At 38.9% G+C, this 26,264-nt stretch overlaps 1 protein-coding gene across 4 annotated transcripts; it reads right to left on the reverse strand.

Annotated features, from left to right (window-relative positions):
- Positions 1–1,283: 1,283 nt before the first annotated feature.
- KDM1A (lysine demethylase 1A) lies at positions 1,284–26,264 on the reverse strand. Of its 4 annotated transcripts, none has more exons than XM_063456449.1 (19): positions 25,656–26,264; positions 16,852–17,017; positions 16,580–16,713; positions 15,410–15,488; positions 14,655–14,747; positions 14,443–14,549; positions 14,226–14,307; positions 12,663–12,757; positions 11,689–11,831; positions 9,052–9,142; positions 8,163–8,297; positions 7,998–8,071; positions 7,567–7,678; positions 7,038–7,170; positions 5,823–6,010; positions 5,620–5,734; positions 4,417–4,544; positions 3,042–3,188; positions 1,284–2,645 (listed from the first exon to the last, which is right to left on the reverse strand). In XM_063456449.1, exons 1-19 carry the CDS (start codon positions 26,250–26,252, stop codon positions 2,466–2,468), a joined length of 2,799 nt encoding a protein of 932 aa, XP_063312519.1. In that variant the 5' UTR covers positions 26,253–26,264; the 3' UTR covers positions 1,284–2,465. The 4 variants fall into 4 exon arrangements, with proteins under 4 accessions (XP_063312519.1, XP_063312517.1, XP_063312511.1 ...); XM_063456447.1 differs by having other exon boundaries at positions 11,689–11,837; XM_063456441.1 differs by having other exon boundaries at positions 16,852–17,032.

Here is a 26,264-nt window from a genome sequence, read left to right on the forward strand (position 1 = left end):
GATCTCACCAATATTCTCTGTTGGTTTCAGTCTTGCACAGGATAAAGAATTGTGGCTAATTCAAACCTCTGAGCACAAAAAGACTCCTATGTAGAGAGTTGGTTTTAAAGTGCTGGTGCTTCTTAGGTCCAGGATAGAGGGTCTCTCTGTTGACGTCGGGGGGGTGCTCAGGCTGCGCCCTCGGGATCCAATGCTCCCTTCGATGGATTCCGAGTGCCGCACGCACGCACACATTCCAAGTGTGCATAGGAAAGCATTTCCCAATGCTTTCCTATGAAAGCTCTGCGCGATGGAGGCATAACATGCCTCCAGCATCGCAGATGCGCCTCTAGTGGCTGTCCGGAAGACAGCCACTAGAGGCTGGCTTAACCCCAAATGTAAACTTAGCAGTTTCTCTGAAACTGCTATGTTTGCATCTGAAGGGTTAAAACCTGAGGGACCTGGCACCCAGACCACTTCATTGAGCTGAAGTGGTCTGGGTGACTATATAGTGTCCCTTTAATGATATATAAATAATTTAAATTGAGAAAAAAAAAATTTTTTTTTTTTTAAAGGAACACTATAGTGTCAGGAACACACATGTATACCTGACCCTATAGTGCAAAACCAACCATTTAGGTGGCTTGGCCCCCCTTAAAAATAAAACTCCTTATTTCCAGTGCCGCGCAGGTACGCCGGCGCTTGCCCCATTGGTGACAGACTTCCCGATTTTTTGAGAATCCCATGCTTTCCCATGGGGAATGCATTGGATTGGCTAAAATTGGGCAAGGGGGTGGGGCCAAACACTGGGGCCAAATCAATGCATCTCTATGAAGAAAATTCAGCGTCCCTATGCAGAGTGTGGAGACGCTGAATGGCAGAGCTGCCTTCTGTGCAGGACTGAGCCAGGAAGCCCCTCCTGTGGCCATCTTTGCCCTAGGGGCAATGTAAACTGCCATTTCTCCGAAAATACAGTGTTTACATGAAAATGCCTGAAGGGCGCTATTATACTCACCAGAACTACAATAAGCTGTAGTTTCTCTGGTGACTATAGTGTCCCTTTAAGTCCCAGGATACACTTTCATGTTAATAAAAGCTAAAATGGTCATAGCTAAAATTGTCACAACAACTTACCTGTTTAAAACATTTTGCAGTATAGAAAGTGTTCTCACAGACTTTGAAGTGCTAAAATGTTGTGAAAAAGTCTAAGTTATTTTTGTTTTAACGCATCAGATATTGGAAGGTCTGTGTTTAGAGCTACCAAAAGTTTACTCTGCAAAAACAAAACCACACTCACAACAATGCAGGATAGAATATAGCATTGTATAAAAATGAACACTTTATTAGCCCATAAAAAATAAGTCACAAAGAACCTCCACATCCATTAATCACAATATGATGACAGTTTGACAAGAAATGTCTGGGGCATCCACCAGAAAAGGGAAAAATGTAATTGGTCCATGTTATCCAAAGCATGCAGGCCAGAATGTGGTTCCTCTGGTGGTGTCCAGGTTTCACTGCCAATGCCAAAAACACTTCATTCCATCAACACCTACCACGTACCAGTACATTGCCTATTAAAAAATACTTTGGAATTGCTTGTAATGTGTTTTCTGCCAATCCGCTTTTCTGAAGCACCGTATACTTAACGGTATTACATCATGGTCTGGCCCTTTAAACAGAAGAATGTAAATTATCTACACCTCGCCCTATGAGGGAAGGAAAAAAAAAAAAAAAAAAAAAAAAAAAGGAGGAGATTGCACTGGACAGTCACTTTAACAGTGGTGAATTACTCCTGTACAGTTAAGACAATATTATACTTAGCATAGCTAAAGATACCTAGTTTAAAAAAAAAAAAAAAGAAAAAAAAAAAAAAAAGTATTTTAGCCAGATTAGGAAATGTAAAAAAGGAGAATACCAAAAAAAAAAACCAATGAAATAAAAAGTTCCTGCATTTAGGAGAAAGAAAATGCAATTATTTGGCAACGACATGTTAATATTGAGCATGGGATTATCCAGAATCTAACACTGGTTTATAGGGGAATTAAAAATCCAGCATTTTTACTAAAAAGGAAATAGTCTCCTATACCAAATAAACAAAATGCAAGAAAATAATAAATAAAAATGTATACTGCACAATACTCCAATATTTAATTACTGAGCTACTGAACTATATCAGTAATTAAAAAAGTGGGGGTGGGGGAATCAATTAATTCATGCCAAGATAAATGTTTATTTGAAACATTGGAGGCAAAATTCATGATGCAAAAAAATTGATGTTATTGCTAGAACAAATAATGTGAATAAACAATGTCCCACTGCATGAGGGTGCCATGGTCTGCTATAAAACAAAGTTAATGCTTCTTGATGGTAAGTCTGTCATGGGCTTTTTTGTAAGGATGTCCAGCAGCCAGAATATTTAATGCACAGCAAATATGGCATTTTCAAGTGAAAATTCATAAAATCGGATTTCCACAGTACAGAAACTACAAAGTAGCAGCAGGCGGCACCCCAGGGGTACCCTGGCGAGGTAGGTTATAGATTACACCAAGGAATTGGTCCGCAATACGACCAGCTTCTCTCAATCCACTCAGGAGTGCTCCATGAACAGTAGCTGGATAGTTTCGAATTGTGTGTTCGCCAGCAAAGAACAGTCGTGGAATTGGCTGAATGGAGGAAGTGGAAAAAAAAATGCATAAATAAAATCTATATAATTTTTTATTTTTTAGCTTTTAAATAAAAACCAAAAACTGCCCACTAATTCTGGGACAAAGTGCTAAACATCAAGCAATAAGCAAGAGCCCTGATAATTATATTTTTAAGAATTAAAAAACAAATTAGTAGCACTTTGCTTGATACACAAGATTAATTTTCAACATGCTTCAGCAACCAAATTATTTTCTAGTGCTTTGCATTAATACAACCAATGATTATCTTCAAATGTTTTGACCAAGTGATTAAGCTACTCTATTAAGAGTCCATAAAAAATAAAAAATAAATTATATATATTTTACATGTAACCCTGCCTATAGTATAAAGTTGCAACTCTTATTTGCCATTACCTGTGGTGCTCCAGGAATAGCAGGGCCTGGAGTGATTGGTTGAGCCATCAAGTCATAATCATTCCCAGAAGATCCAGCTGCTACATATGAATAAGATCCACGGGCCCATGGGTCAGCTCGCCAGCGACTAACAACAGTTTCTTTTGGCTACAGGAAAGAAATGAACCATGAAAACAGTGACCAAAGACAAACAGGGCAATCTGCATAACTATGAAAAAAACAAAACAAACAAAACACTGCTAAGTTGGCTGAACAAACCAGAATACAAACTTATTGAAAGGTTAAAAAAGTTAAAATTAATAAAGTTGTAGTCATTAATTTAAAACAATTTATTTTTGAGAATTACACTCCCATGTTTCCTTATCTTATTCCGTAACTTGGACTACAGCAGCTCTTCTGGAGCTTTTGATTTAGAACCTCAAAGCAGCTATCACAGTGCTCTAATGCACATATTCTTGTGCGCCCCCACCCCCTCCCCCCCCAAAAAATATAAAAAAAAAGTCAGACTGTGCAATGTAGCTTTATACGTAAAGGAACACTGTAGTTCTAAAAACACATTTTAGGTCCCTGACCTCCGTTGGCTCTAGTTAAAAAAGTTATTTTACTCACATTTTTACCACACCACACTGGTCTTGTGGTTAGGTCCACCTTCTTGGCTGGGATCAAATTTGATAATCTCAGCCAATCCAATGCTTTCCCACAGGAAAGCATTGGGAGACTATTGCCCAGAAAAATACTGCAATCAATCAGCATCGAATCGGTGGCAATAAGGACAACTGAAGCATATCTACTTTTCAATGCACCCTGATGCCGCTGGATCCCATGTGGAGAGGTAAACTTTGAAGGTCTTTTCAAAATATGCCAAGTCCCCCAAGAGAGAGCGATCCACTTTAATAGTTATAAATAGTGTTTCCTTTCATACATGTCCCAGTTCTGAGATTAAAAGAATAGGGAGCTATGTCTGATGTGGTCCATAAAAAGTCAACAGTCGACTGCTCAGGAGTGTTAACTCCCACTAATTCCAGGCAGACTGGGAGATGCATGTTCCAATTCTGCTGTAGAATAGTGTACCTAGATTGCATAAAAGTGATCCGTGCCTTATCACTTCATAAAGGGGAATAGTTGCAGGTAGTGAGGGATTTATAAAAAAAACACAAACACCATGATCTGTCTGTTAAAACGGGTTAGGTACATCTGGTTTCCATTTATGAATTTAGTAACATGTATTGTGCAACAGCATGCACAGTTCAATATGTAACATTGTATACAATTAAAGACTAATCTGCCATTAACCAATTGGCAACATGCCCCCTGAACACACAACCTTAGTTCTAAATAAATACAGGTAAGGTAAATTAGGTGACTGGTTAAATACCTGTGGAACAGCACCACTGCCAAATATCCCTTTTAGGATGGCCAAGCAGCGTCCAACTATAACGTCATCGCTGATATTTTCCATGATCCCTGCAGCTTCTCCAGCTACCAAGGCCAGAAGTATCGGAGCTATTAAGAAAATAATTGCAAGGACATAAAAGTGTCACATTGTTTCCATGTCATTTAGTACAATACAACATATAGGAACAATCAAAACACCATAACCAGTACAGCATATTGCAGTGGTTATGGTGCCAGGAGTGCCGCAGCATACTCCAACTGTAAATGGTAAAAACATTTTTACAAAAATCTAACCTCTTACCTGGGGTCTGCCAGTGCTACTCCCTGCCTCAATTAAATCAGAGAGAACAGGAAGCTTTCTAACCCAAGTCAGACAGTGCTCAGTAACTGAGAAGGAACAGCTAATGCTCTCAGGCACTGAGCTAGCTCTGTATTTGTTCAGGATGGCCAAAAGAAGCTCCTTTTTAGGAATTTCTTACTGTCGGTACTTGTGAAAGTAGGGAGTGGCACCAGTGAACCCCATTCTAAAATGGTTTGACTATTTACAGTAATGTGTCAGGGCACTCCTGGCTCCATAATTACTACAGTGTACTGTAATGGTTATGGCGCTTTGAGAGTGAGAGTTCATTTAAGCTCTTACAGATCCTTTTTTCAGGATTTCCTAAATACACACTAACATCATTTTAGCTTACAGGCAGCTGTACCAGACCATGCATGTGCCACAAGGAGGTACAAAGAATAAAAGAAACTCTCAAACAAAGTAAAACGAAATACAGATAATATCTCTTTTATTGAGCTTTTTTTTTAATTGTTTTCTTCTTTTTAATTCCACACATTCAATGTCTTCCTTATTTCAATAACAATTCCCATTGGTTTAAAATTGTTAAAGTAAAAAAGGCACATTATTGCATTAAACTGGTACTGTAACTCCCACAAAGAGGTTTCTCATTAATACAAATAAATACAGACTAGAGAACGTTTTCAACATTCCATTGCATTCAAAAGTTACAGGAACTTTGTCTTCTAGACAATACTAATTTTGGCAAAATGCATCACATCCTTACACTTGCCATTAAAGGCTGATGGGGAACAAGCATAAAAACTAGAAATCAAGTGAAATTCATACTCAGCAATACCACAGTAGCTTGAGGATGCAGACAGTAAAAATAAAAATCTTACACACCTTTATAGAGATTCCAAAAAAGGAAAAGCTCCCCTCGGCTAGCTGTGGTGCTACCAACATGCCCAAAGAGATTCACGGTTGGATCCCAAAATACTCTGTCAAAACAAAGTACCACCTAAGAAAGAAAAAGATGTTTGTTAGCATCTTAAAAGTAATTTTATAAAAATATATGTATCAACATGTAAGTCGGCAGCTACAATTACCTTGTTTAAGTTACCAAAGCCCATTCTTTGAACTGCAGAGGTCTTCCACTCTGGCAATGGAGGGACAAACTGTACAGCAGGTGGCTGTTGCTTTAGTACACCCAGAGGGAGAGTACAGAGAACAGCATCACATTTATAAATGAAAGTCTGACTGGTAGAGCGAGTATTCACAGCGATTACTTCACAACCTGCAGGAACAGAATTGGAATATAAAATTTCTACGGAGTAATAATGTGCAATGTGCGAGGCCATTAAAAAAGTTACTTCACCAACATAAAAAAAATCAATTTAAACTGGCACTCTAAGTGGTAGTGGTTATGGTTATAGCATGTCCCTGGTGCTGTCCTCTGTTCTGTGTCAGACCGATGACAAAAACTCAAGGTTCCCCAGCAGCCCATAACCAAGCCCCACATGCAACATATTTCCACTGCCAAAGTTACACTTCTGCATTAGCAATATTAAATCCAATCACATTCGGATGCATTAATTGGCTTAGTGCAGGGGTAGGCAAAGCTTTCACACTCCATATGTTGTGGCCTACATCTCATCTGATGCTTTGCCAGCATTATGGAAGATGTGGTCCCTCAACATTTTAAGTGCCAAAAGGTTGAATAACCCATGGCTTATTGCAGCAACTGCAAACAAAATTGGCATTACCAATGTGAAAATGGTATGTCTGTTTTAGTAAGCAATGGATTTGGACACGTGGGACCCTCTGTGGCAAACTACAGAAAATGGCTTGACAGAACTGATGACAAACACCAACAATATGCTAGCAACCATTACCACTACAGCAAGCTGATGATAGCATACCTTTTTAAGTAACTGTTAAATACTTACAGCTTTGTGTCAGTCACATACACAAAAGCATCTGCTCATTACAAAAATGTATAAAGTTTATCTGTACACAAGCTGGGTTGGTCATAATATGACTTGTTGGAAAGTCCAAGTCAGTGAATTTCAAACTTTAGGACCAATAAGTAGGGGGAACACAAGCAGTGAGCTGTAATTTTACTGCTCAATTTCAGCTGAACTTTTACTTTTCATTCTGCCATTTTAAACAAATCACATTTTAGCGAATAGTATGCGTCCCCTTCTGAACCTTGTTAGAGGTATTTCAAACTTATCCTGTTTTTAGATTAAAAAAGTCACCATGTTACAGCAGGAAGACCACGGAGATTCACTAAATCATATCTGCAAACAATATTAACATACCAGAAGCTGTGTAGCGCACTTGACGAACAGCAGTGTTCAGTTTGATGTCTAAACCTTCTGCAAGAGCAACAGGCACACAGGAGTAACCATTACGGACTGTTAAATGGCTACCAGTGAATTCAAAGTCATCATCCTGTAGGTGGGGGGAAATTGTTCACAACTCCATTTAAAAGTTATTCACAAAAGAAGCAGCATTTCATGTCAAACCATTCTTTCTCCCCCCCCCCCATCTGGTTCAATTCTAAACTTGAAGGGCAATTGCCCCACTATTTTCCCCAGAGTTGAAATTCTGGGCATATAGGGTCAGTATAAGCAACAAACCTACAAAAAACTAAGAGTTCAATAGGGGGTTTCTGTGATACATAGCTCAGTACTCTGATGCAATTATATCACTACAACTGGTCCCCTGATCTTGTAACCAGACTAAGCCTGTCAGGGAGGTACCCCGTGTGGCATTTGATTGCTGTTAAAAGTGCAGTGTCCTTTAAACATGGTTAAAAGGTCAATATTAGATGTAAATATAAATTACCTGGTCCCAGTGCTTTAAAGACAGAGTAGATAATGGTGTTGCATTAGCAAATTCCAAGTTTGCAAAATGCCAATCTAGAATCTGTCTGTCCCTCGAGGATAAGTACACATCACTGTATATTTAAATAAAAAAAATTATGAAGGCAACAGCATTACAAGTTTGTACATTTAATGTTTACATGAGTGTCAGTACTTAAATTGTAATTCTGGAGTTTTTTCCCCACAAATAAAAGAACACTCCTTTAACATAGGACTCCAGTGTAGCAGTCAGTGTAAAATTTACAATGGGCTCACACAAACATGCTCTTAAATATTTGCTTCGTAATATTAGTACACTATTATGAAACCAATATCAGGGGGCAGAGACAGGAACTACACATGTAAAATAACAAATCCTACATATGCCAGTATATATGCTAAATTACAAATTACCTTGGTGGGTTGGCTTCAAGTTCTTGCAATTTCTCCTCCAGCTTTACCTGAATCTCTGACAACTGATCATACTCCTAATGTACAAAAAAAAAAACCTGTAAATTACCAATACGCAGTACAGAAAGCCAAGATATAGCCGTGCTCCTTCACATGTTGTGCTCATACCTTACAAAGGGTAGTCAGGTCCCGGTGTTTGCTTTTAACCAAAAACTCAGCAGTTATGTCTCTTGGTGGCTTCACCTCAGACGCCTCCTTGTACTGCTGATGCAGTTCTTTGATCTTCTCCTTCAGGTTAACCATCTGTTAAGTGTAAAAATAGAAAGACTGCATTCACCAACATTAATTTTTATTTAAAAATGTATTTCAATAACCTAAGGAACAGTTAACAATTAATCCCTTAAAAATGTGAAACAATTCTCACAGAAACTAGCTTTTTAAGTATGGAGTCATTTTCTTGACAGTTTATAATAGTGGCAATTTTAATAGAAATATTTCCTTTTTTAATTGGGGGCAAAAACACCATGCCTGTCACTCAAATAGCCATGAAGGTTTTCTTCCACTTCCTTTAAGCTCCATAGAGCCAACAGAAGAGGCTTGCAGAAGGAAAAAAAAAAAAAAAAAAGAAAAAAAATTATATATATATATATATATATATATATATATATATATATATATATATATATATATTTATGGGGTATATCTACTTAATTGCAAAAAAAAAAATCACAGAAGGAATGTTTCCTTTTGGAGTTTAGTGAATAAACATTTGGCACAATGAAACTCATGAGGGGGCAGCACAATGGATCTGTGCCTATGGTGGCAGGCGTACCTGCTCTGGCTCTGCCTTAGGGGATGTTCTCAGCCTATCAGTGGCGATCCATTGCATGTAATAGTACACTTATTTACTAGTTGATACAAGGTTATGGAGTGAGAATGCTCCATTTAACAGCTTCCAAAGTAGGCTTATAAAATCATCAGGTATAAATGGTTATCAAGCCAAACCCTCCCCTCCCATTAAGTCCATGATCTGTGTAACCAACATGTAGGACCATACCTTATTTAACAACTCTTTCAATTCTTCCTGAGTCTTCACAATTTTTTTCCAGTGTTCAATTTGTTCGTCTTTCACATGTTTTTCTTGTAGCCTAAAAAAAAAATTTATATATTTTTTTATATTCTTTATTTTATCGTGCTCACGTAAAACTTGATGCTCGTCTGTGGAAGCCTATGTGAGTGTGCTGTCAGGGTTGGGTGGTATATGTGTGTCTTTCACCACTGCTTTGCCGTTTTGCGCTTATGCTTTTTTGAAAGGGCTTGTCTTGGAATCGGCAGGGAAGGGGGGGTGGGTTGGTATGGTTACTCGAGTGTGGTTGGGCTATAGCGTGTGGGGGCTCCTGCATGTGTGGGGGCTCCTGCATGTGGGGGCTCGTCTGTCTGTTTGGTTGTCCACCCATGTGTCACGAGTCCCATTATCTGTACTTGGGTTTTGCAAAAAGTAAGACGGAGACATTTTATGTCAGTGTAGGGAAGGATTTGCCAGGGTAATATTAAAGCTAACATCAGGTAAGTGTCAGGAGCGATCTGCAAAAACATCTAAACAAAACAGAACAGAAGTTTGCGGAAGTCTCAAACTGTGTAAAACATGGTTATCGTTGGTGGTGGGTCAGAGGTGTCCCCTTGGAGTATATAGTCCCGAGTGTCTAAAGTCGGCGGGCTGGCCGGTGTTGGTCCCAGAGGTTCCCTCGGGGTGAACTCCCGTATGGTAGCCGGGTTGATCCTGGACAGTCCCGATCTTTTTGTGAGTGCAGCTTGGAGTATACCCGCAGATGTCAGGAGTGATTCCAATTCTTGGTAGCTCTGTGCTTTATGTGAGGTCCCGTTATAAGTGAACAATACCGCTCTCGGGGTCCCCCATCGGTAGGCAGCTCTCTGGCGCGGAGGTGTTGTAATAGCGGCTGCAGTGATTTCCGACAGGTAAGCGTACTCTTGGTGATATCCTGGAAAAACGTTAGATTGCTGCCCTCAAACGACAAGGGAGTTTTGCCCCTCAGTGTAGTTAGGAGTGCTGCTTTGTCCGATATGCTCTGAAATCGTAAGATGAGGTCCGCGGATGTGGTTGCTGGAGCTCGGGTCGGCTTCGGTAGTCAGAACATCCCGTCGAGCCTCAGGGACTTTGCCTGTTTTGGCGGGAGCAGGGCACCCAGGAGGCGCCTGATGTAGTGGGGTAGCTCAGTGAGGCTCACCGAGTCGGGTATCCCTCGGATTTTTAGGTTGTGGCGCCTCCTTTGGTCCTCCAGTACATCCAGGCGGTCTGCTGTGGCATGTTGCTGCTTTGCAAGATCAGCTACTTGTTGTTCTACCGTTGTTAATCTGGAGTCCTGGGTGCTCGTACAGGCCTCCAGCTGGATGATTTTCGACCTGGCCCCTTCTATGGCCGCTTTATAGTAGGCCATGTCTGCAGATAGGTCTTTGCGTAACTCAGCCAGCATTTCTTTAAGTTGGCTTACAGTGACCGGGTCTCCGGGTGTTTTGGTGTCGGCCCGAAGGACGCTTCCTCCATCAGGTCTGTATCAAAGTCCCCTGAGAAGTACGAAGCAATATCGTCCTCCAGCGCCATCTTGGACCATGCGGCCTGTTGCGTGTTCCGCAGCATTTTGCCGATAGCCCGTTCGGGAGGGCTTTTGTCAGCCTTTGTTTTCTTGGACTTTCTGCTCATGTTCTACCTTTCTTCCGTGGTCGGGTTTATAGGTAGTTTCCACCGTTTCGTTTTTTTTTAAGTTAAGTTGGAGTCTGAGCTCACTGAGATGCGACCGCTCCGTTGCGCTGCTGGCTCCGCCCCCTCTCAACTTTTCTTTTTATTAATGGAGATCGTAAGAACAAAAAAATAAAATAAACTGCCATATACATATTCCCTGGTATATTCTTCTACAATTACCAGTTTAACAAATCACAGGCATTGTTTGCTTGAATGGGTGCATTTCTTGTACCCCTGGCAATGTCAAACATGTTTAGTGGTGTAGATGGAGGAGGAATATACAGTGGTAAGAAAGGTGATTGAGAATGAGAGTAGTGCAATGTCTTACAGTAGTGGATTGTGTGAGTTCAGGAGGAGTGGAATGGGCAGGAAAGGAAAATGAGAATGTGTTTTGGGAGGTTTGGTAGGATAAGTTTTGGCACTGGCAATATAGGGTATTGTGGGAGTGGAGCACTAGGAAGATAGCTCTCACCATCCTGCTCTATTCCAACAATATCTTTTTAATATAATAAACCTTTCATCAAGTTTTGTAAGGAAAGATTAATTGTTAAATGAAGTATATGTAAAGAAATGAGACATGATCCTTTAGCGATATGCATGAACCTTGGGTCAGACAGTGTTTGAAAACCTCTATATAGTCTCTGGTTTCATTCCCTCCACAGTTCGTGACATCAGACCAACTAACTGACCCAAGGTGTATGTATGTGGCTGTGGTCATATACTGAAAAGGTATGGATTATTTTTCTCAATTTACTTTCTTAAACATTCCTGATACAATGCTTTTTTTTTTAGATAAAGTATTGCATTAAAAAAAAACAACACTGCCATTTCCTTTCTTGCACACGCTTTATCAATATAGTAATGGAACGTTAAATTCCCACATTAATGCAACAAATTTCCAGAGAAATAATGACAAAATGCAAAAATAAGACTTACTGTATAACAACCTCCAAAGCCTGTCCAAGCGACACAGGTTTATTATTAAGGATATTGAAATCTAGTTGATGACTGAGGTAGGATGTAGCTTCCAAAAGTCTGTTGAACTCTTGTTCAACCATCTCGTCCTTCTCTTTCGGCACCTGAAACTCCAAATTGAACAGAAATATAAAATTTAAGCCCTCTGCCATCGTGAAAAAAAGTGGTAGCAATTGGGACACAAGAGACGGAAAGACCCACAAACATGGTTGTAAAATATAGGAACACATTAAATTGAGACTTTAGAGAACCTACCCAAGATGCAAGTAGACTGATTAAAAATTGAAAAGCAAGTGGGGGCTAAAATCCGCTAAATCAGCACAGCCTGATAAGAGTTGAAGGTAATGGTTACATCTCAGGATTTGTATTAAGTGCAATAGTGTGCCTTTTTCATTAGTTTCCCATTTGTTAAAAAATTACTTTCAGATTGGAAATGTGTATTTTTCCCGAGTAACTTTTTTTTATTTATGAATCAATCAATAGCACAGTTAACAAAAGGAGTCTGAAAAAGGAATAACCAAAAAAGTGGCAAAAATGTAAAAGCAAATGCAACCATTACACAACTTCCAGGTTTGTTTCTTTTCTTCACTTGTGTGTATGGACTACATCCGAACTAAACAGTTAGGTAATTTGTGAAATTCAATGAAAAATGTAAAAGAAAAGGTAAGGCATGGGTGATTCCTAGTGCTGTAATTAATGGATTTACCTTTAACTTAAAACTAAGTTTCAAATATTATGGGAAAAAAAAAAAGGATATGTAAAAATATATTTCTGTATTCGCTCTATTCCTTATTCTATCCACAGTATAATGATCTAAACACAAGATTTTGAATTTCGTGTTAAACACGGTGGGCTTTTTAGAAGCTCAAAGGTTTATTAGAAGTCCCAGTGAAGTGAAAACACTATCAGATAAGCTTGTCTTAATATAAACTTACAGCTTGTCCATTAGCTTCATAAAGTGGGCATTTTTGTTTAATTTTCGCAAGCTCCATATTCACTTGTTTACTTATTACAGCCATTGGATTGCCACCTAAATACAAAATTAGAAACATTTTATCAGTCAAATTTGGAATCATTCTTGATCTTTAAAGTGGATTGGTAACCTTAAACTTACTGGTCTACTATTGTTTACTCTCCTCTTGTTCTTTACTGATCTAGTTCTCTTTAAAACACAAGACAAAGTGGGAACTGTTTTATCTTATGGATTTTTCCTACACTTGGCAATCTTGGCAAAAGGTGGAGCTGCACCCTTTGTTAGACTGACAAAGAAAAGTAGAGCTTCCCAAAGCTGCATTTTTTGTCAAGATTGCCACATGTAGGAAAAATACATAAGACAAAGTAGCCCCTACTTTGTCTTTATTTTTAATAGAGAAATCGAACAGAAATGAAGAAAAGAAAAAAAAAAGTTTCTGAAAGAGGAAAGAACAGGAGAAAGGCAAGTTGGAGGTGTCCAAGCTACTTTAACACAACTCATTTTAAGGGGGGGGGGGGGGGGGCAGGGGAGGAAAGGCTAAACCAAACACATGCATTAAAACAAAAAGCAAAATTAAAGTTTTACCTATATTTTGCTTAATTGATCAAAAAGACTTTGGTTTTGTGGTATACCCAATGCAGGCTCACTGCTCAATTATGAGCCCCTTAAGAGTTAAAACACTTTGTGTATGCAGCTGTAGCCACACCTCCCCTGGCTGTGACTTGCACAGCCTCTGTACATACACTCTTTTGGCACAGTGTGTTTAGTCTTGTCTCTTGATCTGTTATTAGAGTACAGCAGTGTAGGAAACGGAAGGTATTCTGTATCTTGAACAGAGAACAAAATGGCCCCTTAGTTTTAACAAGGATTAGATTATAAATTCTATTTTTCGACATCAATAGAGATATTAGCACATTATTCTTAAGGCGATTTTAAATCAAGTGGAATTTTGTGCCAATGTTTTTTGGTCTTCATGGACTGACTATTGTGTTCCCAGCAGAGTGGTTGCTCCTATACAATGTAGAATATGTAGCCATTTTCTGTATCAATTTGGATGGATCTGTTTAGTTAACTTGTATTATAAAGTATTCTTTTGTACTAGCAAATGTTTTGCATCAAAGGGCAGCTATTCTCTACTTGCTTAGACTTTTATAAAATTGATATGTATATGCATTCAGGACTTGGTCTAAATTCCTTAAAACAAATAGCAAAATCAAAGTTTAGTTAACACTCGGTTTATCACAAAATTATATATATATATATATATATATATATATATATATATATATATATATATATATATATATATATATATATATATATATATATATATATATATATATATATATATATATATCACCACACAAAAAAAAGAAAAAAAAAAAAAAACACTTCCTGCTACAAGTTCAGAGTTACTGACAGCAACAAAAGAGGATCACTCACTATTTAAAAAGGCAATATCATACAATGCTGCAAAAGGCTTGGTTTCAAGAATATTAATTCAAAATATGTATATTGTACTTACCAAGTCCAGTAACCACCATAGCGCCTAAATCTGCCACATAATTTCCTTTACGGAAAGTAGCAACTCTTCCCCCCACACGATCCTATTTTAAACAAAAACAGACAGACCTTAAAAAGAGAAAAATATATATATATATATACACAGTCTGTGTGGGAGTACATTTGTACACTATCCTACTATATAGATTAAAAATACATTACATTTAACATTAACTTACTCTGGCCTCCAAGAGAGTAACATCCATGCCAAAACTTTGTAGCTGTCGGGCAGCAGCCAAACCAGACACCCCAGAACCAATAATTATCACTTTCCCAGTTTTCTTGGCTAAAAATAAATAATTGAAACAATTGCACATATTAGCTTTTTATTTTTTCAAACAATGCAGTCTTACCATGTTCATGTATGAATCTTACCAGATTCTAAACTTACTTGGTAAGGGTTTCAACCTTTTGTAGACTCCAAAGTTTATTAAACCATGCCGTTCAAGGTAGCAATGTATTCTGTGAACCAGCACAGAATCACCTACAAAAATGAAGGTTTACAAGTAAAAAAAAACCAAAAACACTTTCATTACACTCACAAACTGTTTTTTAAAGGACCACTATAGTGCCAATAGGTAGTCCCCACCACCCTCAGGGTCCCACTCCTGCTGGGCTCTAGGGGGAGGAAGGGGTTAAACACTAACCCAACAGAAATTAGAATTGTACAATTGTAATCTTTTTTTAACACATCCCAAGAAACTTTGAAAAAGCAAGTTAATACTTGGATGATCAACTAGCTATTAAATCCAGTAGCTGCGGAGTAGACATGCTCAACTCTCAGGAGGAATTTTGAAAAAGTCTTCCATACAGAACCGCTTTCTTATGGGGACTTGCAAGACGCTGTACGTCATCCTGCAAAGTGTGAGGACATCGTTTCATGATAGACAGCCATGATAGTTCCTCCAAGAATGCAATGTTTTACACTGCAGGGTTAAGGTACATGGGACACTGCACTCAGACCACTTCAATGACATGAAGTGGTGTGGGTGCCTATTGTGTGCCTTTAGCTGTTACTCTAGGTTTCTTTTTTACCTCAATTAGAAATGTGCAACAACATCTCAATGTATCCTTTCTAGTGAAATATTTTATAAATAAAATCCCATATGAGCTAGTGTGAAAGAAAATGCAAAATACATCACTTACTATTATAAGGAGCTTCTAACTGCTGAAGCGTTGCCTCAAATGTCAACTGAACTTTTGGGTTATCCAACCACAACTGCAACTATTAAGAAAAATATACATTTGTTAAAATAATCCATGTAACTAAAGACAGAGCACAGGCAAAAACTAAATCACTTGTCCTTCATTAAGTGCCAGCTCAGGTCTAAAATGAGGCATTTGTGCACATGTGCCATTACAGAGAGATCTTTAGCCTTTGGCATACAAGACAAATCCCACCAACAAGGGCAATCCATATCTGAAAGGCTGGTAGGCTTTCATTAGAGATCCAGCAACCCCATACAATTGTTTTGGCCTACTTTGAGCTTCATCCGTGGTGTAGATGATTGGCATCTAGGCACTATGAGCTCCAGACGCCACATTGTAGGTTGAAACGATTGCCAGCGGTTGCTGTGTCACTTCGGCAGAGCCGACTGGCCAGGATTTCAGATCTGGACTGACCATGTGGGTGGGATCAGTGTGATGTGGACTGGATATAATTCGCTCTCTGCGATGGCACAAGTTAGCCAAACCTTTTAGAAGGACCCCAAAGACACTTGAATGAATAATGAAGCTGCACTGGGGAACCCCTTTTTCTAGCAAAGCACTAGCACAATTTGACAAAATAGAGACAGATTACATCCATAGCCTCCTAGCACACAGAACTATTTAAAAAAAAAATAAAAAAAAAAAAAATTGTATTTATTAATTTTAATATAATGATTCATTTATCAAAATCTGAAATGGATTCTTAGTTAAATGAAATCTATGTGGGGACTCATCCCTACCTTTAGTAAATGACAGGATCTTTCAGCCATGTGCATATGCACCTTGGATCAAACAGTGTTTGAATCAACAGTTAGTTGATCTGATAATGTCAGTGCACTGTGAAGGGAGTGAAGCAGTGAGACAATAGAGACTATATAGAGGTTTTACTTTACTAAACTAGATACTAAAATACTATATACTAAAGTAGGGATGAGCATTTCTCATTTCCTTACATAAACTTAATTTAACGCAGAATCTGTTTCCTCAAAACTTGATGAAAGAATGATTAAAGTGTTGAGATGAGAGTTGTCCTTTAATAGGAGATACAATACAGATTGGGCAGCTAATGCATGTTGTACAGACAGAATGAAAAGCTATTGTACTTACAGTGCGGTTTCGGATGTAAAGGAAAACCTTCTGGGTTGGCTGGGGGCCACTGATAATGTCTGGAAAGCAAGCTGCTTCTTGGGAAGTCATTCTATCATGGGGAAGTCTGCTCTGGAAAGCGGCACCCTCAACACCTAGTAGAGGGGGGAATTAAAAAAAAAAAATAATAGACTACATAAGTTATATTAATAATTAAAAATGATATAATCATTAGTATGCAACAGTTACATTAAATTTTCAAAATAAATTCCGATTTAAGGCAAGTAACCCACCAGAGGGCTCTTCCGGCTCACTGTCAATCTCTTCCTCAGGGACTGCTTGTGGAGGAGGTGGTGGCACTTTTTTCTCTCGTTCTGCTTTTGCATTTCGCTCTTCTTCTGAGTAATATTCGTCTTCCGAAAGATTTGCAAGACTTTCATCCATTTCCCGATATTCCACCTGAAATTTGGAAACCTTTAGAATGAGAAAGTGAAAAAACAAACAAAAACAACATCACAAACACTCCATCCCCCCTTTAAAGATGCAACCTTTCTAAATATATTAATAGCATTGGCATTACACATTGCATTTCTAGTTTGCCTCACCCCAACAATTTATAGAGTGCTGTTCTGTAGATTGCTTGTAAGAATATATAATGAGAGATAACACTGTCAGTTACATGTAGTAAATGTAACCATCAGTACACTTTGTTGGCAGTCTCCACAGTCCAGGACACTATAAAGATGGCACACACAGTCTTCAGAGGATTAGGTTTTACTCTATGCATTTGTTTGTTTTTTTGCGGTTACAATATAGAATATTTTTTTCCAAAAGAGAATAGAGATGGCGCTTAAGGGTATGTACAGTCTTGGGTGCTGCTATACCCAAGTATATTGCCACCACATATACTTAGAAAAGATACAGCGAAAGAAATTCCAAAAAGGTAAAAGCGCACACCAAAGGGTAAAGAATTAGTTACCTGCGATTAGATGTGATAACTGGTAACTGTTAGTAGGTTTTCCTCCCTTATGTGTGAAGGATATGTTCAAAAGTACATGGTACAAATTTCCTATACAAAAAATATACAACAGAACATAGTGTAATCTGTATATAATCCACAATAATATGAAAATTTATGAGCTGAAACCACTCACTTTTTTGAGCCGTTTGAAGTTGGCTCAGAACTTAGATCACCTTTATGTCACTCTCAAGGACATTAAGAAACTCTTCCTCCTCTCAAATGGATCCAATTGTTGCAGTAACCATTTGGTGGAAAGTTGGAGTCAGGAGTCGAAGATGTATTAACAAAGATTTATTACATATAAAATAAAAAAGATGCACAACACGTTTCAACCATTTACATATGGTCTTCCTCAGGTGCTGTTCATTACAATGAGCCTAGTGCCATTTATATATGTTTTAACATGGATACTTAATTGTATTATTTGCTACACATGTAGCAAGAGATCACACCCATTTCCTTATATGGTCCGTGTAATGCCACCTCCAATATGGCTTTGTTTTTTATTTGTTTGCTCGATTTTACTGATTATTTCTCTTTACTGCAAATAGGTTGGAGGCATTAATATAGCACTAGAGATGTCCGGACCGGATGTGTGGCCATATTGGAGGTGGCATTACACATCCGATTCGGACCATATAAGGAAATGGGTGTGATCTCTTGCTACATGTGTAGCAAATAATACAATTAAGTATCCATGTTAAAACATATAAATTGCACTAGGCTCATTGTAATGAACAGCACCTGAGGAAGACCATATGTAAATGGTTGAAACGCGTTGTGCATCTTTTATTTTTTTGTATAGGAAATCTGTACCATGTACTTTTGAACATATCCTTCACACATAAGGGAGGAAAACCTACTAACAGTTACCAGTTATCACATCTAATCGCAGGTGTGCGCTTTTACCTTTTTGGAATTTCTTTCAAAATATAGAATTATGTTTTCACATACACAAAACTAAGTTTCACCTCAAAGATCTGTTAGATGCACTGTTTAAAGAGTGTGTCTGCAGCTACAGGCAGACCAATCCCACACCAGGAAGAGGCAATAGGAAGTATCATTACCATATAGACTATTGTTCCCTAAAATTGGGATGCAGTTACTCCAAAGGTTTGACAAAAATGCTCGTATGCACCACAGAGGAATGGCTACTTCTCTGGGAAGAGGCAGTTCCTTGTTCCCTCATACCAATAAGCACTAATGTCATATTTACTGCGCTGTAACAACCAAACACTAGTGAGATTTAACGTTAAAAATTGTCAGTTTTCTGAAAACACACACACACACACACACACACACACACACACACTTCACGTGTAGAATTACAGTCTCCCACCCAGATAAAGAGGACAGCTAAGATTGCCCCAAGCAGCATCTAATGTTCGGTTGTTGGACTCCATTGCACAACTTCAGCAAAATTAACATCAAATGTGTTGCAGGTTATTAACATGGTTCCAAACTAATGCCAGACAAAACCTTCAAATTATTATTAGAAAAATTATTATTAAAACAAATACATTTAAATGTAAGGTTTTGCTTTTTTGTGTGTGTTCCACTTTAGAGCAACGTTAATAACATGCACCACAGTGAATGCCAATTTTGGCTGTTTGGGTGAGATATTATTAAACAAATACAAGCAAAATTAACATTAAATATGTTGCAGATTATTATTATTGTTCCGAAACAAGGGAATACACAAAACCAAACCTTACATTAAATATATGTTTAATAATGTCTTAACCAAACAGCCTTATTAGAAAGTCAAAAAGTAGTAAATGGATTTGGGAGGGAGCGTTGGCTATATAACACATCATGAAAACGAAACTAGCCATGGGCAATGTAAAAGGCACCAATTATGCCAAGACAATTCTTAGATACATTTCAGAAATTACACTTTAAAAAGTGTTAGAGTTTAAGATCTGTAAGGATTCTAAAATGTATTCCCAAAGTGCATTATGCACATTTATTTAACAATGTCCATCAGTGCAGGGTAAAATCATGCAAGTATATAAATTTTTAAGTGTCGATATCACAACTGCAGGTCTCACAGCATTTATATAGTGCCAACATTATTTGCAGTGCTTAATTATAGAATAGGTATATTCGACAAGATATAACAAAGTGGTCCCTGCTCAGAACACATCAAAATAATGTGTTCCTTCTGAGCAGGAACCACTTTGTGTGATCTGAACTGGAGACTACTTTAGTTCCATTGTGCTTTATTTCAACAAAAGTTCCCACTGCCACATCTTGCCATTCCCACCACTATAGCTGAACTAGCTTTCACATGCAATGCAAAACCCAGTTGAAATTATTTTAAAAAAGGAATATTTCTCTTGAAATGAGCACTTTTACTTTTTCAAAAATAAGTCTGCAGGACATGCAGTTAACCATAAAGTTGAAAAGCTATGATCGACTGTAGTTTCAATTTAATGCGGGGGTCTCAAACTACCAACCTAACTGCCATGTGTGGACCACTAACAGCCTTCTTGTAACCCTTATCAGGAGAGGGATGCTGCTGGCTAAGTCGTTAACAGACTGTCTGGTGTCAAACCATACAGTCTAGGAAATGAGCTACTGTCCGCTTTCAAGCTAAGGTAGCACGGCCAAGAGCACTTTATCGTGACAAGACTCAGAGGGTCTAGCATGCACTAGCCAATATGCGTTTCTGAAAGTGTGTATGTCGGCACTTGGATCTCTGTGCGGGGTCATGCAGTAAGATGTTGTGGCCAATGGACCTCAGGTAAATAGTTTGAGATCCCATCTTTAAATAGACAGTTTGAGCACATGGTCACTTTATCTTAATAGAACCGGCCATGATTTTTTTTTTAAAGAAATGAGAATGAATATAAAAACCAAAAACAAAAAACCCACACAGAACACCAGTGCCGGCACACTTCTTATTGTAATCCCTAAGGGCACTCAGAACCCCAAAGCGTGTTCTGATTAAGACAGATTTAATTTAACATCTGTACGTCAGCATGCAAGGTATGGATTCAAGACTTTTTGGATATCCGCAATTGTCTCGCATGTCCAAAATGCTTTTCGGTGGGAAACATTTCCATGGCCAAAAGTCAACAAGGAGTACAGTCTTCCTATACTACACGAGGTTAACATTTTTATTACATAAATGCCTCCCCCCTTCTTTTAAGAATGTTCATTTAAAACATTATGCACAGATGCAGATATTAGATTAGACCATCTCAAAGTCTCCTAGAAGCCACTTCTGTTTCCTACCCCATTCACATTAGGCTTCATGAGAATCTAAGATATATAGGAAGCTGGACATGGTGAATAACTTTAGCATGTATGACAGATGTGGTTTTACTGTCACATAAAATGGGTAACTCCTAATTTTAGATCTTTAAAGGAACACTATAGTCACCTAAATTACTCACATACAGGAGGCTCTTGCAGGGTCTAGCAAGCTATTAACATAGCAGGGGATAAGAAAATCTTAATTAAACAGAACTTGCAATAAAGAAAGCCTAAATAGGGCTCTCTTTACAGGAAGTGTTTATGGAATGCTGTGCAAGTCACATGCAGGGAGGTGTGACTTGGGTTCATAAACAAAGGGATTTAACTCCTAAATGGCAGAGGATTGAGCAGTGAGGCTGCAGGGGCATGTTCTATACACCAAAACTGCTTCATTAAGCTAAAGTTGTTCAGGTGACTATAGTGTCCTTTTAATAAACAGAAGCAAATAACTATCAGTATACAGCCCACAATAATATCACTGTATTGACTACATGAATCATTCATGACAAGTGTGCTTTAGTTTCTAGTTATACAAATATGGTTTCCCATTCTCTGTTTGTTAGAAAATGTGGCTTTACATGGGATATTTTCCTGACATAGATAAATATATTGGGGTGTGCAAGTACGGTGTTAAGTACTACGGGTGTGGAGCCGGAGTGTGAAAGTGCCATGTATGATGAAGTCTGCAGGATATGTCAGTGAAAGAGCAGGAAACCAGGAAGTAATGGACAACCATACAAAACATTTAAGTAATTCTGCCAAAGCCTTTTCATACAAGAAAAAACAAAAAAAACACCCACTCCACCACCTTGCTAGTTTTGCTTCAAAGCTGCATTATCCAGTTAGATTACATGGTACACAAGCCTACAGCTAACCACGAAGAACAGAGATGGGCACCGAAAATTCACACGTATAGAGAAAGCATTGCCACATCTGACAAACTGTGGTCAATGATTCCTAATCTGTCATGTTTTCTTAGACACATTTCACATAACGAAATGGAACTCTAAGCATTTGTGTACAGTCTCCCTTTGTTTGTCCCAATAAATCAGGTATGTATCGAACGGTTACATGGTATAACAGTTTATTTTGGGATTGTTTCAGGGTTTGTTTTTTTCAATATTTATTATTAAAAAATACATTAAAAAAATGTAAATTGCTCAAAGTGTCCAGGCCTCAAAGGGATTCTATATTTTGAATGATGCCCTGGCACTGAAAGGGTAAGTAGTACAGCAAATTCAGAATGCAAAGGGGGAAAAAAATACACAATCATGCAGTGCAAGGACACATTAAAGCATTGTTGCCTGGGGTTATATCAGCTTCACTTGGTTGGTATTAGCTTTACTGATGGTCCCATTTGGTTTTGTGTCAGGACTTTTAAGATACCATCACACATTAATGCACATACAAGCAACTTTCATAAGTAGAAAGCAGATTGAAGCTGCACACAGAATTCTACAAAATCGGCCTATACAGAGTGCAGGCAGGCTATTTGGGATTTGTTGGCGAGAGAAAACCAGATACTACTTATCTCTGGGTGTAAGCTACTGACTGCCACATTCAAACTCTGCAAATAGTTACACAACAAAAGTTAATGGTGTGGGAAAAGGCAAGACTGTTTAAAGGCGGTGAATTTGCCACAACAGACTAACTGCAACAAGACTTGTCCAATAATATGCTTCTCACAGATAAGCATGGAAACCGTGCATGTACAGCAAATGCCACTATCTGCCAGTGTGGTTCATCTCTATGAGAAGTAATGAATGCACACTTAGCAGCAAGCTTTGCAGACCTACTAAAAGATTTACTTAACATATTCAGTTTGAAGCCCCTAGTAACTATTCCACAGCCGTAAGATGTGTGGAAATGGCAAAATCTGAAGGAGTTCCATACACAATGTTTTCATTTGCACCTCTGCAAGAGGGCAAGATCATTTTAACATTAGGTTATTTGGGGGTTTAGACTGTCCGTTTACAAGGCAAGTCAAAGCACCATAAGCACTATTACTGCATAGGACAAGCTGGTCAGAACCCAGTACATATTGTGCATAACACACAACACATAATAGAGAAGGTTTGCTTCTTCCAGGAGCATGCATGGTCCACAACAAACTAGGCTATATAAAAAGGGATAGCTGGCATCAATTTTTAATGCAGTTCCAATCATTTTATGTAACAAGTGGATAGAGCACCTGTCCCATAAACCAATGCTGGAGAGAATTCTAGAATCAAATCATTCCCCATTGATCAGAATGAGACACTCCTGACTGGAACATCATACCCAGGTGTGGGAGGGGTCTGCCAGCTACAGCATGATTTATTAAACCGCGCACAAGGGACACTAAATACGTTCGTTAAACAATTATTTGAAGGGGAAAAAAAAAAAATGTTACAAAACTCACACCCTTGTAAAAAAAGAAAAAAAAAAAGATTTTTAAATATACATCACATGTATACATAAGTCACATTTAAAGTAAAAAAACAAAAATAATTAATTAATTAAAACCATCACAATGTTATATTCTATTAAACATTTGAGAGAGCATAAGCCATGTTGCAGGGAATTTGTTATCTAAAATACTGGTTCCTATATCTTATTGTTGTAGGTATTCCAAATAGAGAACATTTTAGTATTGTTTAGCACTGCCATTTCCACCAGCAACACATCTTACATGAACATTCGAAGATCATGCCATGCCTAGTCCAATTCAGTCCGCACAGGCTTTTGTTAGAATTTGGCCTCAATGTAATAGTCTCTTTGTTTGCTGGAACAGCAGTAGCAGATGGTCCATAATATAAAAGAAAAAAAACACCAAACATTTCTGCTGTGCAAGGCCCAAGTTACCAGTGCTTATAAGACTGATCTTTAGAGAGAGTATGGGATCTTGTAGTATTATTATTATTATTATTATTATTATTATTATTATTATTATTATTATTATTATTATTATTATTATTATTATGGCGCCTGTGTCATGGGGGTTTGCAAGCATTGGTAGAATGGACAAAGAAAAAGGCAAAAAGATGAAAAAGAAGTTTACCAGAAGATTATGTTTGGGCAACAGATTGCAATGGACCTCATATTTGTTGACACATTAAGAGATAAATACTGATAATGCTGTGAGTAGATGGCATTACTTATAGTGCACACCAACTTCCAGTGTGTACTCAAAACACAATTCACCCCCGGAGGGAAAAGAGTTGTTTTGTAGACCAGTTCAGCTTGCCATACTGCTGGTATTTCACAAAAGTTAGTATAAAATAAGAATTATTTAGGGACAATGGACATGACACCAGATGTTTCATTGAGGAAATGTATCAAGACTAAGGTTGTTTCTGACACTAGATATAGGGTACAGGCAGTCAGCAGCCAATTATCCATGCTTCAATAATACCAGTGTTTCCATTTAACATATCAGGACTTAGTGCAACCAGTTCATTCAGTCACTATTAAAACAGGAAAAGAAAAGAAAAAAAACACAACCATAAGCACCACATTGTGGGATAACAGATCCCCATCAAGAATTTACAAAAAAAAAAAAAAAAAAAAAAAAAAAAAAAATCAACTAAAAGTTGACCACCGGAGATCAACTATGCAGGACATATATAGGAGAGGTTTAGTCTCAAATCCACAACATAGCACAGATACAAATTATAACAAGCAATATAAACTCTTGAATATAGAAGCAGTGCTTTAGAAGGAAACTACATGAAAACCAAAAAGCTCACACAGGTTGGTATGCAGTTAGAGTACCAAGCATGTTACTGAATCTATCCCTATACACAAAGGGTGGCACTACACACATGCAAGCAGTGCACTGGGCACAAGGGGGGAAAAAAATGTATATTCTAAAAATGAATGGTTAATCACCAATATGTTCAGTGCTGTCCACAGCCATACAATGAATGAAAAGGAAATAAAATGTGTATTACATACACACAAATATACTAAATATTTTTGATCAGTTTCCAGTTAGGATTGCATAGGAACACAACACAATGTTTAATCTTATACTGCAATCACAGTACTCTAAATGAACAATATACATATTGGGATAAACTATGCTGAATATACACGGCTGGGTATTGTACACGGCTCTCGGTATTCTGTAAGCAAGCAAACCTCTACATATAGTTGGCTGATCTGCACAGCCCTGGTTATACTTCAGGCAAAACGACATATACACTAATAAACAAGCTTGTAATCCTATGTATACTAGCCAACACAAATTGCATGGGGAATTTCATATTTCGTAATCCCCATGTTGGCACAGCACTGGTTATAGCACAGGCATTAAAAAGCCTTTTTTATTCGAGGTTCACATGCTGGGAATTAGGAATCCGCAGGCATGGAACACTCACTGTACACGTCTTTGTAGACGATCATGGACACAGCACTGTGTGTACACAGCATGTGAGTCTGTACTGGATTATCATGGGCACTGCACAGAGTATACAGCACCTACATACATACATCCTTTGTATATATAGAGGCTACGTGGTCAGCAATATGTACACAGCAGGCGTGTGGCCCCCTCTATAGCCAGGCTGTGTGCACTGCACAGAGTATACAGAAAGCAGTCATTTCTACAAAGAATCGTGTGCAGATTATAGGGAATTATAAAATAATGTGTATGAGTGGGTATAAGCACAGCACCGAGTATACAGCCATAATACAATTCTTAGTACACAGCACCGAGTATACAGCAAGAATACGATTCTTAGTACACAGGGTGGTGTGCACTGCACACAGTATACAGCAAGAATACGATTCTTCCTCCCCTCCCCGCCCCCCCGGGGTGCCCGTGCTAGTTACCTTGGCTCTCTTTCTCCTGCTGGTCCTCCGGCCCTCGGGGGTCTCCGGTTGCCCCCCATCCGCCCCCGCCATGATGCTCGGCCCTGTGGACGGCCCGTGCTCGGCCCCCGGGGAAGCCCTCTCTTTCTTCCGTGGGGTCCTCTCCAGAGCGGCCCCGGTGTCCGGCGAGGCCATGATCCCGGAGGATGAGGAGGAAGATGATGATGAGGAAGACGACGAGGAGGAGGAGGCCGGGGGTAGGGGCTCGGTGCCATTTTCACCCCCACCGCCGCTCTCTATCTTCTTCACGGTCAGCATGGAGGGATGTGGGAGCGGGGCACGGCCAGCGGGGAGTCCTCTGTTTGTGAAAGGCAAGCTGTCCTGCCCAACCTGCAGGTAGTGGTGGTGGTGGTGGTAGTAGTAGAGACGCGCTCCGCTCTCCGGCGGCGGCAGTGAGTGCGTGCGGTGAGCTAGAGCGAGGCCAGCACTGAGATCCGCCGTCACTCTGCGCGAGCCCTCTGCTCCGTGTACCTCCAGCCCGCGCGCGCCCCCCTGCCCTGTGAAACCTCCGCTGGGTGTACGGCCGGAGCGCGCACCAGCCTCAGACTCCGCCCACATCACGCGGCCCCT

This window comes from Pelobates fuscus, chromosome 1 (genome assembly GCF_036172605.1).
Source record: "Pelobates fuscus isolate aPelFus1 chromosome 1, aPelFus1.pri, whole genome shotgun sequence".
NCBI classification, from domain to species: Eukaryota; Metazoa; Chordata; class Amphibia; order Anura; family Pelobatidae; genus Pelobates; species Pelobates fuscus.